We start from the raw sequence: 16,589 nt of genomic DNA on the forward strand, positions 1-16,589 counted from the left end.
TCAGATACTTTAAACTTATATTATTTATAAAACAAAATGATTGTAAACATAATCCCTTGCCTTTACCATGTTCCAAAAAAGAAAAAAAATCCGGTTAGAGCTGTCATTTTTCAATAATAAGCACAGAAGTGCGGAAAAATTATACATGTCTTTCTAAATCTAGAAATGTGTCAATGATTTTGTAGATATAATGTAAAATGTTTTAAAAATAAAGGATCTTTTATAGAAACATTACGAATGCTCGTAAACTTTGCGCTGTTATAAATAACCTCAAACACATGTATGGTAAAATAGTATTTCGTGCCGTAGTTAGTTGGAATAATACTATAGTAAGACTTTACTCAAAAGATAAGACACGTCGGCTGTTACAGTTTTTAGCGGACATGCCTAAAGCAAACACATTAAGAATTGTTGAGGCACAGCGTCAAAGGCAACTAATTGCTAAGAAGGATCAAAATTATGGCCCAAGTACAGTATACTTGCAGGTGCTTGGTTCTGGGGCTAAAGGAGTTCCTAATACGTTGTATCTGTGCACCGACCAAAAACGGTAACAATTTAATACTTTTATCAATTAAGAAAGTAAATTTTAATTTGATGTCCATATAAATTGTTTGTTTCACAACATTTTGCACTGATTAATTTAGTTTATTTTAAATCATTACTCCGTAATGTTAAAACAGCAAATATTTGAATTTTAACTATGTATTTCTTTTCTTCATATTCATTATTTTTTTATCAATTTTATTAAACTATTTTTAAATAGATACTTATTTAACTGTGGCGAGTCAACACAGAGACTTGCCCATGAGCACAAAGTAAAGTTGACAAAGCTGGACCACATCTTCATTACCAGTAAAACATGGAAGAATATTGGTGGGCTGCCTGGGCTCTCGCTTACACTTCAAGATGTTGGTGTGCCCAATATTACTTTACATGGCCCAGTTGGCTTGGTAAGATTAATCTTTCGGTAACTTCTCTTCATACACTATAGTCACACTCTTTAATAAAATACCTACAGTCATTTTCTATTATCTGATAATAATCATATATTAAAAATTGCATGTCTCATGGTCAAGGCTGTGATTATTTATCAATTAAAAGTAGAAGACAATGTTAATATATTATTTTTAATTTTGGCATAGTCCCCATAAAGTATGTCAAAATTAAATTAAAACATTATCAACTAATTCGTGACAATACACAAAGCTGGAATACCCTACTCTTGGACACTTGTTTCTGTGGGCTGGTTTCCGCAGCTAAGCAGCACTGTGCTCATTTTGCTTGCACTTGCACAAAGATGACAAGACAATTAATCTAAATTGCTTTGACACCACAAAATATCATCTTGTTAAGGTTGTTGGAAGATGTTAGATGCAAGACACTTTCACACAGAACTATTGAAAATTGATGTGGGAGGCCTATGTCTAAAATAATCTGTAATAAACTCTCTCTCTCTCTCTCTGTAAAACACACTGTCACTTTTCTTCAACTTTTTTATGTGTAGTGCAATGAAGAGTACAATCCTCTTATACAACAATCAGCTCATTCTAGAAAAAGCCTTGAAATTGTTTTTGTTATTAATACATTAGGTATTACTTTATTTTTAAGGATGAACTATACAAAGCAACCAAGAGATTTGTAATAATGAAGGAAATGAATGTCACCATGGCACCTTGCTCACCAACTGAAGATTTTGTTGATAATGTTATGTCAGTTAAATATGTGATTTTGTAAGTATTATCTATTTTAAAGAGTATTTTTACTAGTTTAAATTTTTGTAAATGTTTTTGCAATAATATTCAACAGTATTAACCTGCCAGTTATTATTGTTCAATTTATAAAAAAAAAATACTGTGAAATAAAGAGCAAAAAATGTTATTAAAATCGTGAGTTTTTGGTTTACATACTAGTTTAAGATAGCTGGGGCTGATCGTGTCATATATCTGGCAAGTTTACATGTATTAATATCAGAACTGTTGCAGGAGCTTCCTCCACCAGTTATTCTCCCAGCACTACCTTTACTGATAAAAGTATCCAATTGTGGGGTATAACTAGTGATATCATAAACTGATGTCCTCCTATGAAATGTCTGTCTAACTTATCTCGCTTGGCAGCATCCACATCCAGTGTATAAAATAATATAACACCACCAGCCCTTAGAAGCTCTATCTACTTATAAATACATCACTACTACATTATTTTATGCATAGATTAAACTGTGTAGTTAATTGATGCATTTATTTCATCAGAACTAAAAAATTAAAATTTACCTATAAATTAAAATACAATGCACAAGTCCTAGGAAGCCCTAGATTTTTGCCACTGCAAAGATGCTTAGGTTTCAACACTATTAATTCAAACTGTACTTTTTTTTACTGAGATTACATATATATAGCTATATTTGCATTGCATACAAATCAAAGGTCTTTAGCATGTAGACACAGCTGTGTAGTTGATTACATCATCTTTGTTGCATCAGAAATTTAAAATTGAAATCATTCTGTAAATAAAAATACAAATATGTGTACAATGATTATCTGTTTTTAGTACATGACAGATTATGCAACATTCTCCTAGGAATGTCTTTAACTAATAATAAATTATTTTAGTTACCTTAAATTAATAATATTTGTTTTAATTAATTGTAAATAATGAAGTCGCCATTGCGCTTTGGCTTCTCCAAATCCACTGTGCTTGGGATTTTATACATTAGAACTTGCTTGGCATAAGCTTAGGATGTCCATCAAGTAGATGACAGATGAACATGAGGTCTTCTGAAGACAATGGAGACTTCCTATTGATCTTACGGAATTTTATGACACTATTATGGCATAGTCTTCTGGATACGAAATTAGTCATGGTTTAGTTGTGGCCCATTTATGTTTAACCTCAATGTAATTATGATGCAGCTAATGATAGGATTCTCACATTTTTGTTACCGAGGGAGAGCTATATTCTACAGTGGAAGTACTACATCTAAGATGATGAATTATGAATATGTTATATGTTTCTTCCAATATGTTTATTGGACCTATTAATGTCACCTTAAGATTGCCTTTCATAATTTGAACCAACATATTCTTAGTCATGAACATTGCCATATGGACATGTAGGAGATAGGTTGTTGAGTCGTTAAAAGTCCATTGAACGTATAAGAAATACTGTATTCAAAATTGCTAGTCAATTGTTGCTAATAGATTTGGTTCTTGATTCTCTTCAAGCTTATTTCTAAGCTTCTTTGTTCTTTGCTTCTCTTGTTTTTTTTTTTGCTTTTTTATTTTCCCGGTATTTTTCTACATTTTACACAAATATTAATGTTTGAGGTACTATTGGTTGATTGGACGATCCCCATAGATATTTTTGTTATATTTTAAGTGATAAAATTGTTTATATCTTTCAGACGCCCAGATACTATACTTAAACCTGACCTACAACCTCGCGCTAAGAAACAAAAAGTTGTTGAAAACAATACAGATAAAGTATTGGAGGAATTTATTCATGATGATATAGATTATTACCGACCAGAGAGAAGTGCGCCTATAAAGGGTAATAAACCCAAATTTAGAATTTCTCCAGAAAGAGGTTTGTATTAAAGACACTTATAATATTAATAAGATATAAAGGTGTTGATGAAACAATTGAGATTTTGACAACTGCTGGCAGAACTTAGATGATGCCTTTACTCCGTAAGAGATCTATAATAATTTAAAAAATATATTTGTAATTATTCTAATCACATAAAATTATTAATTAACATTACTAATAACATTTGAAATCCTATATAATATTTGTTATTAAAAAGGTTTAATTATGATTATTAATTGTTACAGGCTCTCTAAAGAAAAAGGAAGAAAAGGCGTTACGTGATTTTGAAGGAAAATTTCATAGTACTGTAGCATATATTTGTACTCTTAAAGTAAGTATTTATCTTAAATATTACAAAGCTTAGCAAAACGTTGTTATTTATTCTGTGATGTGTTTTACTTGTGCCTATAAACAAAATTTGCACGTTCATGTATAACTTGCTATTTAGCATCCAATAAGTTAATTGTATATAAATTAACAAAGGGTACTGTGGATTCTTCCTAGGGCCTGTAAGTCCCGAGGTAGTAACAACACGAAGTCCGAACTCATATAAATGCTCTATGAACGTAAATAAACAATGCTTTTTCTGTGGAATTCCCTTTTTCGATGCGCCGCTGACGATGACGTAATGTTTCCTCTACAGTATTATATCCGGAGTTTACTAGTCGACTATCATGTGCAAATTATTGCCTTACTTTCATAAACAGTTATAGCTATTTGTCTCGTTCGTCCATTTGCATTCCGGATTTTGTTTGGTACAAAAGTTCTTTCCTTAATAAGCTAAAACTTCACGTTGACATATACAGGATAATTGATTATAGATGTAAAATCTTTAAAAAAAGTGTTTCACAGCTGCATCCACTCCGTTGTTAGTTCTGTTTAATAATCTGAATATAAAAGGAAAGTTTCATTCTTCTTATACAGTGTGATTAGTTATAGGTGTAAAAGCTTAATAACTTTTGGAAGTACATACTCAACAAAAACAGATAGTGAACAATAATTAATTTTAACCATTTGTAATCAGAATTTTGAAAACATTTTTTGTTACTATATTTTTTTTTCTTTCTATTTACTATCAGCCAGAAAGCTTTAATTAAATTTTATGTATCTGTTCTGGTCAGTAATATGCAAATAATACTAGGTTCGTATTTGTTATAAACCATAGCTAGAAAAATTACGATGGCAAGTCTAGTTTGTCTTAAGGTGACATGTATCTTGTAGTTTTCCGCATAGGTTTTCCATGATGACATTAACAAGTCCACATTGTGAATGGAACTATATTTATAAATTTGCTTCTATTTATATTTGTTCATATCCAAAATTAGTTAAAACTTGATTTTTCATATAAATGAGCTACATGTCCACTTTTGTGTACTGTAAACTATATTTACACTTGCAGAAGAAACTTGGCAGTCTAGATTTAGAGAAATGTGTTGAAAAGGGTGTTAAACCAGGCCCCATGCTAGGACAGCTTAAAAATGGACAAGATGTAATGTTGCCTGATGGAACTCTGGTTCTGTCAAAGGACGTCAAAACCCCTGACGATCCGGGGCCAGTATTTATTGGTAAGTATTTTTAAACTAATATTATTTTGTTGTAACACACAATTTTTAAAATGTAAATGTAATTTAAAATGTAAATTTTGTACATAAATCGATGCTACTTACACTCTAACACTTACATGAATAAATCAGACTATAAATTTTGGTTCTTATCATATATGTATGTTTTTATTTATTTAATCTTCCAAACCAATATCTTTCTTAACCTTTCTTAATATACATATGCCATCTTTAAAGATGGCACGAGAAAAAATACACTAGTTCGACCAATATACACATTGTTTAATAGTAACCAAAGAAATAAAAAAATTAAGATTTTTAAGGTCTCTGCAATACATGGTAGAGGAAAAAAAACGAATGCTTAGCTAAACACAGACTATAAAATTCAATTTATATACATAGGGGAGATGAACCATAATCGCCAAGATTGGTAGGTAGATTGGCGATTGCAGTGTGGTATTATGGTATGCAGAGGACGCTGCTGCCCATCCTCTGGAAACTTGTTTGTGAGCAGTGGAAATCATACTTAGTCTTGCCATAAATATTGTTATAAAGAAAAGCACGATTTTTTTTTTATACGTAACATTTATTCCTTTCATAGTGAGTTAGTTTAATACATCAATATATAACTATTAAAAATATACAATGTTTATTCGAAGTGGTCTCCATTGGCTGCAATACAGTCTTTTAAACGTTGAGGCCAGTTATCAATAGCAGCACGAACTCTTTCTAGAGGAAAATTCTTCACTGCCAACCGAATGGATCGTTTTAGGGACTCCAAATTATCATGGCGTTTAGAGCAAGCCTTACTCTCTAAAACTGACCATAAATCATAATCCAATGGATTTAGGTCAGGACTTGACGACGGCCAGTTTTCAGTGCTGATAAAGTCCGGAACGTTAGTTTTCAACCAAGATTGGGTGGATCGAGCTCTATGACCCGGTGCCGAGTCTTGTTGAAAGCACCATTCTTTGTTATTGAACATGGTGTTAGTTAAAGGCTTAACTACCGTCTCAAGAATGGTATTTTGATAAACTTGTGCCGACGTTTTAATACCTTTTTCACAAAAATATGGCTCAGTCACCCCTTCATAGCTAACACCCCACCAAACCATCACTGAAGTGGGATAATGCCCACGTTGTACTCTGTTTACTAATTGCGAAGCTTCTTTAGAGCTTCCAGCATAAATACGGTCATTTTGTTTATTAAAATACTGCTCAATTGTAAAAATTTTCTCATCCGTAAACAAAATTTTTTTGTGACCTCCCTTTGCGTACCGCTTAAGTAGTTGTTTGGATTTTACCACCCTATTCTTCTTTAAATTATCAGTTAAGAAGTGACCAGTACGTCTCTTATAGGCTGCAAGTCCTAAGTCATCTTTTAATATACGCGACATGGTTCTAGGAGCTATCTTCATCTCCCGAGATAAAATCTTTTGCTTACGGACAGGATTTCTTCGAATTCTTTCCCTAACTGCTTTAATCACCTTTTTCACACGAACGGTACGTGGACGGCCAGATCTTTTTCTGTCACAAACAGAGGAGGTATCATTGTACCTATCAATAGCCCGGTAAACAAACATTTGACTAATACCAAGCGGGTGGAGGGTTTTAAAAATTGCACTTTTCTCCATACCTACTTTATGTAAGGCAATCACAGCGATTCGGTTCTCTTTATCACCCCACTCCATTTTAATATAACAAAATATTTAACAATATAATGGCGCGAAAATAAGAAAACACATCAAGCAATCATATAAAAATGACAGATTCCAAATTCAAACGTAATATTTTCTTTTTTTGAATAGTAACAGTATTTATGGCCAGACTAAGTATATAAATAATGCATAAAGTGTAAATTATGCAAGACTATCTCAGGAATCGAACCCGCGACCTACGATCACAAGTTCATCTACCGCTGGGCTTCCACTGCCTTATATTATGATATGAACCTTGGTCGTACCAATATTCACAAAAAGAAAATTATGTAATTTTAATCTTTCCCAGTACTGGAAGTTCCTGATATATCGTATCTTAAGGAAGAGGAGTTTGCGCTGCATTTTGACAATGGGGTCAATCCTCCGGAAAATCTGCCGACTGTCGTCGTGCATTTTACTCCCCCTCACGTTTTCCACCATCCTACGTAAGTTTAGAAATTACTTTTAACTTATTTTTCACCTCATTTCAAACATTTATTACTAATGGCTTTGACACTATGGTGTCAGGTCAGTCACCTTATTAGAAGTAGGTTTAAACAAAAGTAATATTATTTATTATCTGGATTAATAGACACAAATTCTGACCTGAAACCTGTGTACCAACTTGTTATAATATGAGTAATATTTCAGTAGAATAATCATATAGTTTTATTTTCTTAAAACTTGGCAAGTTGATGAGCTTGTAGTAGTTTGTACTAATAATTACCTCAATAATTATCTACTCAATATTTCTGTGTAATTAGTACAAAAAATTTAGTGAGTTTTATATGTAGTTATTTTGATGACATGTAAATGTCAAGTTTTAATTGGTGAATATTATATGTTAATACTAGGGTCACCGTCGTAGCTAGATGACTTACTCGTCTGAAGTAGGTGAGCTGGCACATCAACCGATAGCTCTTGGGGCCAAAAGATTCTGTACTGGCGACCACGAGATAACGAGATGGCAGGCCCCTACTAGGGGGATTGAGGACATAGTTAGGGTCACGGGAGGTCGCTAGAAGCAGTAGATGTCTATCACCTGAAAAGAAAATGATGTATCAATAGGAAGAACGAGAGAAGGGATTTTTGTTCCATTTTTTTTATTTGACTATGGAATGGTCTTTCTCTTTGTCACGTCCAAAAAATTTTGAAAATCTGCTTTAAATAGTAACATGTTATAAAACAATTCCAGGTATCAAGCCTTCCTCACAATGTTCGGTGAGAGCACCCGCCACCTGGTCCTCAACGAGCAGAACACCTGTCTTGGCTCAGAGGCGGTGCACAGAACCCAGAACAAACTCCATCTCCTGGACGCAGATATCTTCCCCCTGCTTCGTGATGTCAGTTTACCTGCAGTATGGGATAACAGCCCTCCATCCGACGATAACCCTGCGAGAGCTTCGTGGATGGATGAGATGAAAAATAGAGTAAGAAATACATTAAACTCATATTATAGCACACTCATCTATGTATCTAGTATTATTTTTATTTTAAAACCAATCTAAGTACATTTCATAAAAGTCATTAACAACAAAAGAAAATGTATAGTGCATGCACAAACCTAGTGTTAATAAACGTATAAAAGTTTGAATGAAATTGATAAATTCCTTCTCGATGACATCACGAAGTGAAATTTAGTTTAATTTTTACACATATACAATATTATCGAATCAATAAGACGAAGGTCTTTAACCATTGTATGTTGCTGGTGAAAGCTTACGAATCTGAAACGTGGTCACTTACTGTGGGGCTTATAGAAAGCACAAGCTCATCCAGAGAACAATGGAAAGAGCTATGCTCGGAATTTCACTGAGAGATCGAATCTGAAAAGAGATCCGTACAAGAAACAAGGTTACCGAAGTAGCTCAAAGAATTGCTCGTCTGTAGTGACAGTTGGCGGACACTTCGAGCGACTAATGGCCGTTGGTGCCGAAAAGTTCTCTAAGAGCAACCATGCGCTGGTAGAGGCAGCGTGGATCAACAATATAGTTAGGGTTATTGGAAATGTATGAGGCCTATGTCCAGCTGTGGAGGTTTTATAAGTGAAGGAATGATGATGATTGAATATACCTTTAATTACAATTTTATTATCTTAAAATGTAATATATAAGCAACACTAAATAAAAATACTAACCTCCTTGAACTATCAAAGAGGCTTGGAGTACTGAGAAATTTTTAAAAATTGAAAGTTGTACTTATTTACTTTTATTTCAATTTATCGAAAACATTTGAAAAAATGCAAAATTTGTTTATCATGTAAAAATTAAACCCAATATTATTTTTCATTATTTTACTCGATATTTTTTTTAAATTTGATAAACAATTTTTTGCCAGCAATTTAAAAGTCACTTATAAAACAAAAATGAAATAGGGAACTTAGGTACATACACTACTACTGTTCACAGATAGCACTTGCACTGTTCCAAAATATAATGACAATGGAGGAAACCAGTAAAAGCGAAGGAGACGCCGATGAGAACTACAAAAGCAATGTTGATTTCATTGCAGGCAGAACGCTCACAATGTTTCACCTGAGACCTAAGAAAGAATTAGATAGGTAAGATTTTACAAATATTATCATTTAGTGTTAATAACTTAGCTGTTAAATTCTTATTTAAATTAACTTATGCAAACAATCATTTTTAAACAAATAAACAACAAACAAGGAAAGTTGGCCTCTGACTGACTCCCACATTCAAGACTCTGGCAGTGACGCTGAAATAGCCCCTGTCTACTTAATTAGATGGTAATAGTACAAGTGTAAATTGTATTATTGCATAACATGATTAGAATATTATTTTTTTAAGCCACCTTTATTCTCTGCCGCGAATTGGCAAACACCTTTAATTTTAACCATTACAATGATTAAAAATCAGCTTAAAATTAAGTTTACGTTAGTCCAGTAAAGCATCACCTGCTAACAATAATTAACAGGGAACTCAAGTGGTTTTTGTAATTTTTTTGATGAATGTATTAACAATTTTTTCACTTAAAATCAGAACAATTCATTTTTATTTATTGTGAACATAGTTTTAAGTAGATGACTTTTGTCACAGCCTGTACTTAAGAGAATTTACAAAGATATAAATTTACCTCTTCATTTGTTAGTTTGTTATAAAATCGTAACATTGATTAACAAATGAATGAGACAGTTTATGAAACCTAATAGCGGGTACAGCATATTTATTTTTATACCTTAGAAAGATGGAGATATGAGAACTTTTTGTTATTTTATATTAATATGAAAGTTATTATAAGAAGAGTAATTTCCTATTAGAAGATACGTGAATTAATTAATTGTTAAATATTATATTTATTTACGCTTATATTTACGCCATAGATATAATTAAAAAGAAACAATTCATATAGAGGTACATGATGCGGTCTTATGGCACGAGGCTCTACCAGACAACCTTTCGATGGAGATGAGAAACGTGAAGAAGAAGGCAGTTCAGGGTGTACATACATACAAATACATACATTATTATACCATTGTTAGTAAATTTAAAATAAGAAGTATATATTCTAGATCTGCAGAACCGAAGCTTCACATTCAAGACTACATCAAGGAGACAATGGACGAAGAAGGCTTCGCGCAAAGCCTCGAGCAGTACCGAGAACAAGTTGACAAAATAAACTCCGCGAAAACCTACGTTAAGAACGACTATCCAAAGGTGATTTTCCTTGGAACAGGATCTTGCATACCAAGCAAGACTCGGAATACCAGTGCCATTGTACTTCAAGTTGAGTAAGTTGTATTTTTTATTACTAATGGACAATATTTTAAGTTAATGTGAATTTGCTTTTCTCATTAATAAGTAATACATTAATAAGTATAGTAACATGTGATTCATTGCAGCGAATCCCGGTCGATGCTCCTGGACTGCGGCGAGGGTACGTTCGGGCAGCTGGTTCGTTTCTTCGGTCCGAAGCGAGTGAACGGCTTCCTGAAGACCCTTAAAGCTATATACATATCGCATTTGCACGCTGATCATCACATTGGTAATTTTAAATAGTAATTTAACAATTAAGTGAAAAATATTAAATAATTTTGATTCAATCCCTCCTGCAACTGACGACTGTTAGGGACAAAGGGTTAATAAGTGACGACCACAAGCCGGTAAACATGGCGAGGATAGCCCCACTAAGTAGACTGACGACAGTCGCAGGAAATCGCAAAGCCGGAAATGTTGGTGGTTTTTGAGGAACGCCTATGCCTTACAGTGGGCGGCGATCAGCTGATATGATGATGATTTAAAACAATAATCGATAATTATGAACCATATTCTATTTTTAAAAGACATTAGCAGATTACAAAGAAGCATGGTTTTTGACATTAATAGGGATAAATATTACTTTTTTAATTGTTTATCAGCTTATAATAAAAAATGAATAATCCCTGTTTCACTTGGCCATGCCATAACTTGAGAACGACAACCGATTTCATTGATCTTTTTTAATGTAGGAAATTATGTAATACACCACAAAAAGTTATTATGGCTTTAGAAAGGTATTAGAGATTAGAGTACTTTGCAGAAACATGAGGATTTTAAGAAAATATATGGTTGTCTAAAACTGCCCATTTGACAGCTAGCATTAAATTTCCGTTTACATGCTGTAAATTTGACCGTTTACATGCTGTAAATTTATAGTCATTATATAAAATTCACTTTTAATTAACACGAAATAAATTTGACATATATTGCTTATATGTGAAATATATATAGTATTATTAAGTATTTAATCTGGTATAAGTTACATAAATTTTTTTATTGGAATTTGACAGGCCAGTACATTTACTTCGACTCTGTATATAAGTACAAAACGTTAAAAAAAGAATTTTATGTAAAAAAAATAGCCAGTAGCATAGGTCCGCCAAACGTTCTATAGAACATCCTCCCACAAAGTGTACAGGTGAACTTTTTAAGGTCACACTTCCGACCAGATTTCAATCTATAGAGGAAGCCTGTGACCAGTAGTGCGCTTCCTATATCTGAAATGATGTTGATGAACCAGTAGCATTGTCATTTCATCTATCATACGTAGTGTACTAGTAATATAGTGAAGTTTTATATTTTTTTTCCTTTTCCAGGCTTGATAGGTCTGTTGCAAGCACGTCGTGCTGCTTTGAAGGACTTGGGCCCGCACGATTTGGACGAGCCAGTGCATCTCCTCGCTCCGGGCCAGATCGTCACCTGGCTCTCGCTCTACGACCAGCAGTTCGAGAGGATACGAGAGGAATTCAATCTTATACCCAATCAGAGCTTGGTAAAAATTATTAATTAACTAATTGTTAAAGGTAAAATGACATGTCTTTCGGACTGACAATGTTATAAGATAGACCAATAACCCGTGGCCCCAAATCTCATTTTATATAAGCAGGTAGTTGAATGTAAATCCCAAAACAGTTTAAGAAGCAATGGCATATGAAGTTTATCTTACCAGGCTTTAAGAACCTCTTATCTTGTGAGGTAACATGTTCTTAACGCCTGGTTAAGGTTGAAACTAGTCATCCGTACATAAGTATAATTTAATATTAAACTTGCTACGCGCTTTTTCCAGCTTCTATTTATGTTCTGCAAAATCAAAGTTCATTAACCCATATAGTATAGGCGGCTAAATTTAACTTAGTGCCTTGAGCATGTCGTTTCAGCACATAGACGTCCACTGCAAGGCATATGCCTCTGCTTAGCTGGTGGGTTGGAGATAGCAATGTGATATTATGGTACGCAGAGGATGCTGCTGCCCACCCTCTGAAAATTTGTTTGTGAGCAGTGGCAATCCTATATAATCAATGCACAAAGTGTGAATTATATAAAATTGTATCACGGGAATCGAACCTACGACCTACGATTGCTTTTTAAATGCTTGTTACATAGCATGTAACAGGTATCAAAATATCACACATGTCCGCTTTTTATAGGTGACATCCTCATAGCTAATAGCATAATAATTTAAAAATTAAGTGTTAGTATTTTGTATTCTAATATTCACTCGGAACAATCACTGTTGAGAATATCCACCATTAATGACACTATTATTTTAATAATATTTATTTAAATGTTTACTTTATTTTTAGTTGGAACCTAAAGTGAACTTACCAGAGACGGACATGACGCCGGCCATTTTAGCCGGCATAGGCGTGCAGCGTATAACAACATGTCTGGTGTCGCACTGCCCTAATGCTTTCGGAGTTGCAGTCGAGCTGAAGGGTCATAAAATCACTTACTCCGGTGACACCATACCCTGCAAGGAACTGGTGGATCTTGGTGAGTTGAAGAGATTCATAATTATTTATTCATATTATTATTCTCTCCTATTTAACAGTGGTTTAAATAACAGGTGTGTAGTTTTTTGAAAAATTAATATACATTATTGTTGTATTCCCTCACTCAGTTTTTTTTTGACAACTTATATCTGAAGTAACTGGTATAGAAGTTTCTACGAGTGGTTTCGAAAGAGCTATGTACTGTTGGCGTTAACTAAAATCAAATTTTAAGAGGAAATTTTATGTAATCTATTGCAAGTAATAAACTTTATTTTGAAACAAATTAAAATTTTAATTCGCAGGTAAAAACTCAACACTGTTAATTCACGAGGCGACGATGGAAGATGAGCTGGCGGACGAGGCTCGCACCAAGATGCACTCGACCACGTCCCAGGCCATCGACATCGGGCGCCAGATGAACGCAAAATTCACAGTCCTCACGCACTTCAGCCAGCGGTACGCGCGTCTACCGCGCCTCAGCGCTGACGTACTACGCGATAGCACACGCGTGGGCATCGCCTTCGACAACATGCAGGTACGTGTTACTTGTGTGGGACATACTAGAAGTAGCGGAGCAAAATAGACAAACTACTTCAATTTACTGGTAGGTGATATTTGTTAGTATGTGTGACTCATTAGAGGCAGTGGTGTAATGTGAAGATACTGTGCGAAAGCACTCGCGCAGCATCTTTGACAACATGCAGGAGAAACAATCCGCATAAATCTGAGACACTCTTCTATTTCAATGTTTTTTATTTTGAAAACCCCAACTTTAATTGCAGTGTTTTACATTTTTAACATTGTCATTTCTTGTTATTCGAAATATTAAAGGTGGCTGCTCGTCAGAAGTGACAGCGAGCAAATCACCTCGCTGGTGAAATCGATGGTTGTTAATGCTGAAAGGTCCTCGAATAGACCTAGACATAGCTAAGGTCTCGGCAAGTCACCTTTTCGATCTGTCGGGGTTTGATTCTTTGCAATAGGCGTCTATCAGTTGAAACCATGATGATGAACAAAACATTAATTTCAAACATCAAATCTTTTTTACAGATAAGAATGAAAGATCTTGAAGTCCTACCACTAATGTACGGCCCGTTGCAAATCATGTTCGCCGAGCATTGCGTCAATATGGAACTGAAGGCGGCGAACAGAGCGCGGCAGCGGGAACGTAGAGCCGATACGAGTCCATCCCCACCCGCCGGTAAAGTGACATTCACCGACACGCAAACGACGCAGACCGATGCGAGGACCGACACGAAAAACACGCAGACCGACAAAAGGACCGACACGCAAGCCACGCAGACCGACTTTACAACCGACACGCAAACCACGCAGACCTTCATAAAAATACCCAACCGTAATACCAACCAATTGAATACTAAAATAAACAAAATAACACTTGAAACTGGCGATCAATGTAAAAATGATGAAGAAAAAAAAAACAATCGGTAGATAGCTATTGTAATGTATATGTAGTAATAGATGAGTTTTGAATATGTGTACATAAGTAAATTGTAATGGATAGAATGTCCATTTTTGATACATTTTATGAACTGTAACAAAATAACAATATAGTACATTTAAGTCATTCTCAAAGTAGTTCAGGTGCCCAAAGAAAACTCGACAGAGCCTATGTTGGCGTGGCAAAAAAACCGGGTATATACAATTCAAATGCGGGGCATCCATGAAAATTTATCTGGTTGTCGATAGTGAAGAAGAATTAAATATTGGCTTGATTTCACCTATCAATGTTGGTAAATAATATTTTAAAAAGCTTCGCATGTACTAGGTCTTGTGGTAGGATGTCAGCTGCATTGCAAATATTGAATTAAATGTACATAGTTATGTGTTAGATGTAAATACTTTACACTTTTAATTGACTTGTGGGAATATGGTAGAAATTTGACTGCAGGTCTATCAGGGCCAGCATTAAAAGGGGTGAGAAAAAAAGTCGAAAACCTCTGAGCTATGCAATGCTCTGTAATCTTAATAACATAAGAGTTTTCGGTTTTTTTTAACATTTACATATACTGGATATAATTTTTTTTTAATCCTGTTCTGATAACTTTTATGAATTTTAAAAACATTTGCATATCACATTTGCATGCTATGTAACATGCATCAATTTTTTTTTGAAGGCAGGTCCTGTCAAATAATGTTTAATATTTGCAGTTATTTCTACCAAGTAGTTCATCCATATTAATGATTACTATAAAATATACAGTATAATCAGGGATAATAATTGATGTATATTTGCTTAAATATATTATAGGCTGAAAAATTATGGAGACAGCTTCTATGTTTAATGTTTATGTGTACACAATAAGTATCGCTTTTTTAAAGCTATCAAGTCACAAGTATATCATGTACTCCTACTTACATACTTCTCTATGTATACACTGTTTTCCAAATTTTGTTGGTGTTATATGGATAGATAAAATAACTTTATTCCAAATGCACTTGGGTTATCTTAATGTATATGTTGTTTCAGTTATTTACTGTATCACTATTAAGGTTAGTTGCAGTGGCGTAGCTATGGTATTTGGGGCCTGGGGCAGATTGGGGCTTGGTGCCCCCTCCCCCCCCCTAAAGAGTCTAAATAATTTCAAAATTCAGAACACAATGTAGTTAATATATATTTTTTTTGGTTCAAGATAATAATAAATGTATATAAAATAACATTAGATCTTAATAAAATTTATTGGGAAAATTTAAAACAGAACATTCCTCGCTTTTTGGTCTGCAAAGTCATTAATCACATTTTCAAAATCATTAGTGTCGACTAGTTTGAAACACAGATATGTGTTTTTGTGATTTAGGGCCCTTTTAAAAACACTTTATGTGTTTTGCGAAAGAAAGGCTTAAACACTGTAGATATTATAATTTGTAACTGTTTACTTTTTTAATGATCATATTATTGAATAACTTTTTTAGAACCAAAATAGTAAAATTCGATATTCTTTTTATGTTATTTACTTTAAATTATGGTTTTAATTTTTCTTTTAACATTTCATTATTCATCATTCAAAAAAAAAAAACAATTCAAAAAAATGATTTTCAACTTTGGTGCCCCCCCCCCCTGCTTGTGGTGCCTAGTGCGGCCGCCCCGCTCGCCACCCCCTAGCTACGCCACTGGTTAGTTGTTAAGATATTTCTCTCATAATAAATAGAATTTGATTAATTTAGTGTTTTATTTAGTCCTGTAGAAACTTTGACATGTATCAATCATAAACACATAAATGTTAGTTTTTGTGAATTCAATAACAATTGTTATAGTTTTTAGTTATTGTTGATGTTTAGGTTTTTAGTAACAAACTGTTTGATTACTATAAATTGCTGAGTTATTTTCAAAATATTTAAGCTATTTTGAAGATGGTATGGTATGTTATGCTGTTGAATCAACTGGCAAACAATTATCATCAATATTATTCCAGCCAAAAGATGTCCACTGCTGGTCATAAGCCTTCCCCGTAGA

At 33.9% G+C, this 16,589-nt stretch overlaps 1 protein-coding gene across 3 annotated transcripts; it reads left to right on the forward strand.

The window, feature by feature from the left end:
• The first annotated feature begins 117 nt into the window (after positions 1 to 117).
• RNaseZ (ribonuclease Z) lies at positions 118 to 16,239 on the forward strand. 3 transcript variants are annotated; one of them, XM_068775431.1, is made up of 16 exons: positions 118 to 285; positions 372 to 547; positions 764 to 950; positions 1,609 to 1,730; positions 3,401 to 3,582; positions 3,831 to 3,916; positions 4,985 to 5,150; positions 7,154 to 7,289; positions 8,039 to 8,273; positions 9,252 to 9,403; positions 10,376 to 10,594; positions 10,706 to 10,848; positions 11,939 to 12,114; positions 12,926 to 13,115; positions 13,417 to 13,649; positions 14,165 to 16,239. In XM_068775431.1, exons 1-16 carry the CDS (start codon positions 283 to 285, stop codon positions 14,564 to 14,566), a joined length of 2,808 nt encoding a protein of 935 aa, XP_068631532.1. In that variant the 5' UTR covers positions 118 to 282; the 3' UTR covers positions 14,567 to 16,239. The 3 variants fall into 3 exon arrangements, with proteins under 3 accessions (XP_068631532.1, XP_068631533.1, XP_068631531.1); XM_068775432.1 differs by having other exon boundaries at positions 118 to 280; XM_068775430.1 differs by having other exon boundaries at positions 118 to 547.
• Positions 16,240 to 16,589: the final 350 nt, after the last annotated feature.

This window comes from Battus philenor, unplaced genomic scaffold (assembly GCF_028537555.1).
Source record: "Battus philenor isolate CCGP_79_NKW_IND1 unplaced genomic scaffold, ilBatPhil1.0.hap1 SCAF_9, whole genome shotgun sequence".
Taxonomy (NCBI): domain Eukaryota; kingdom Metazoa; phylum Arthropoda; class Insecta; order Lepidoptera; family Papilionidae; genus Battus; species Battus philenor.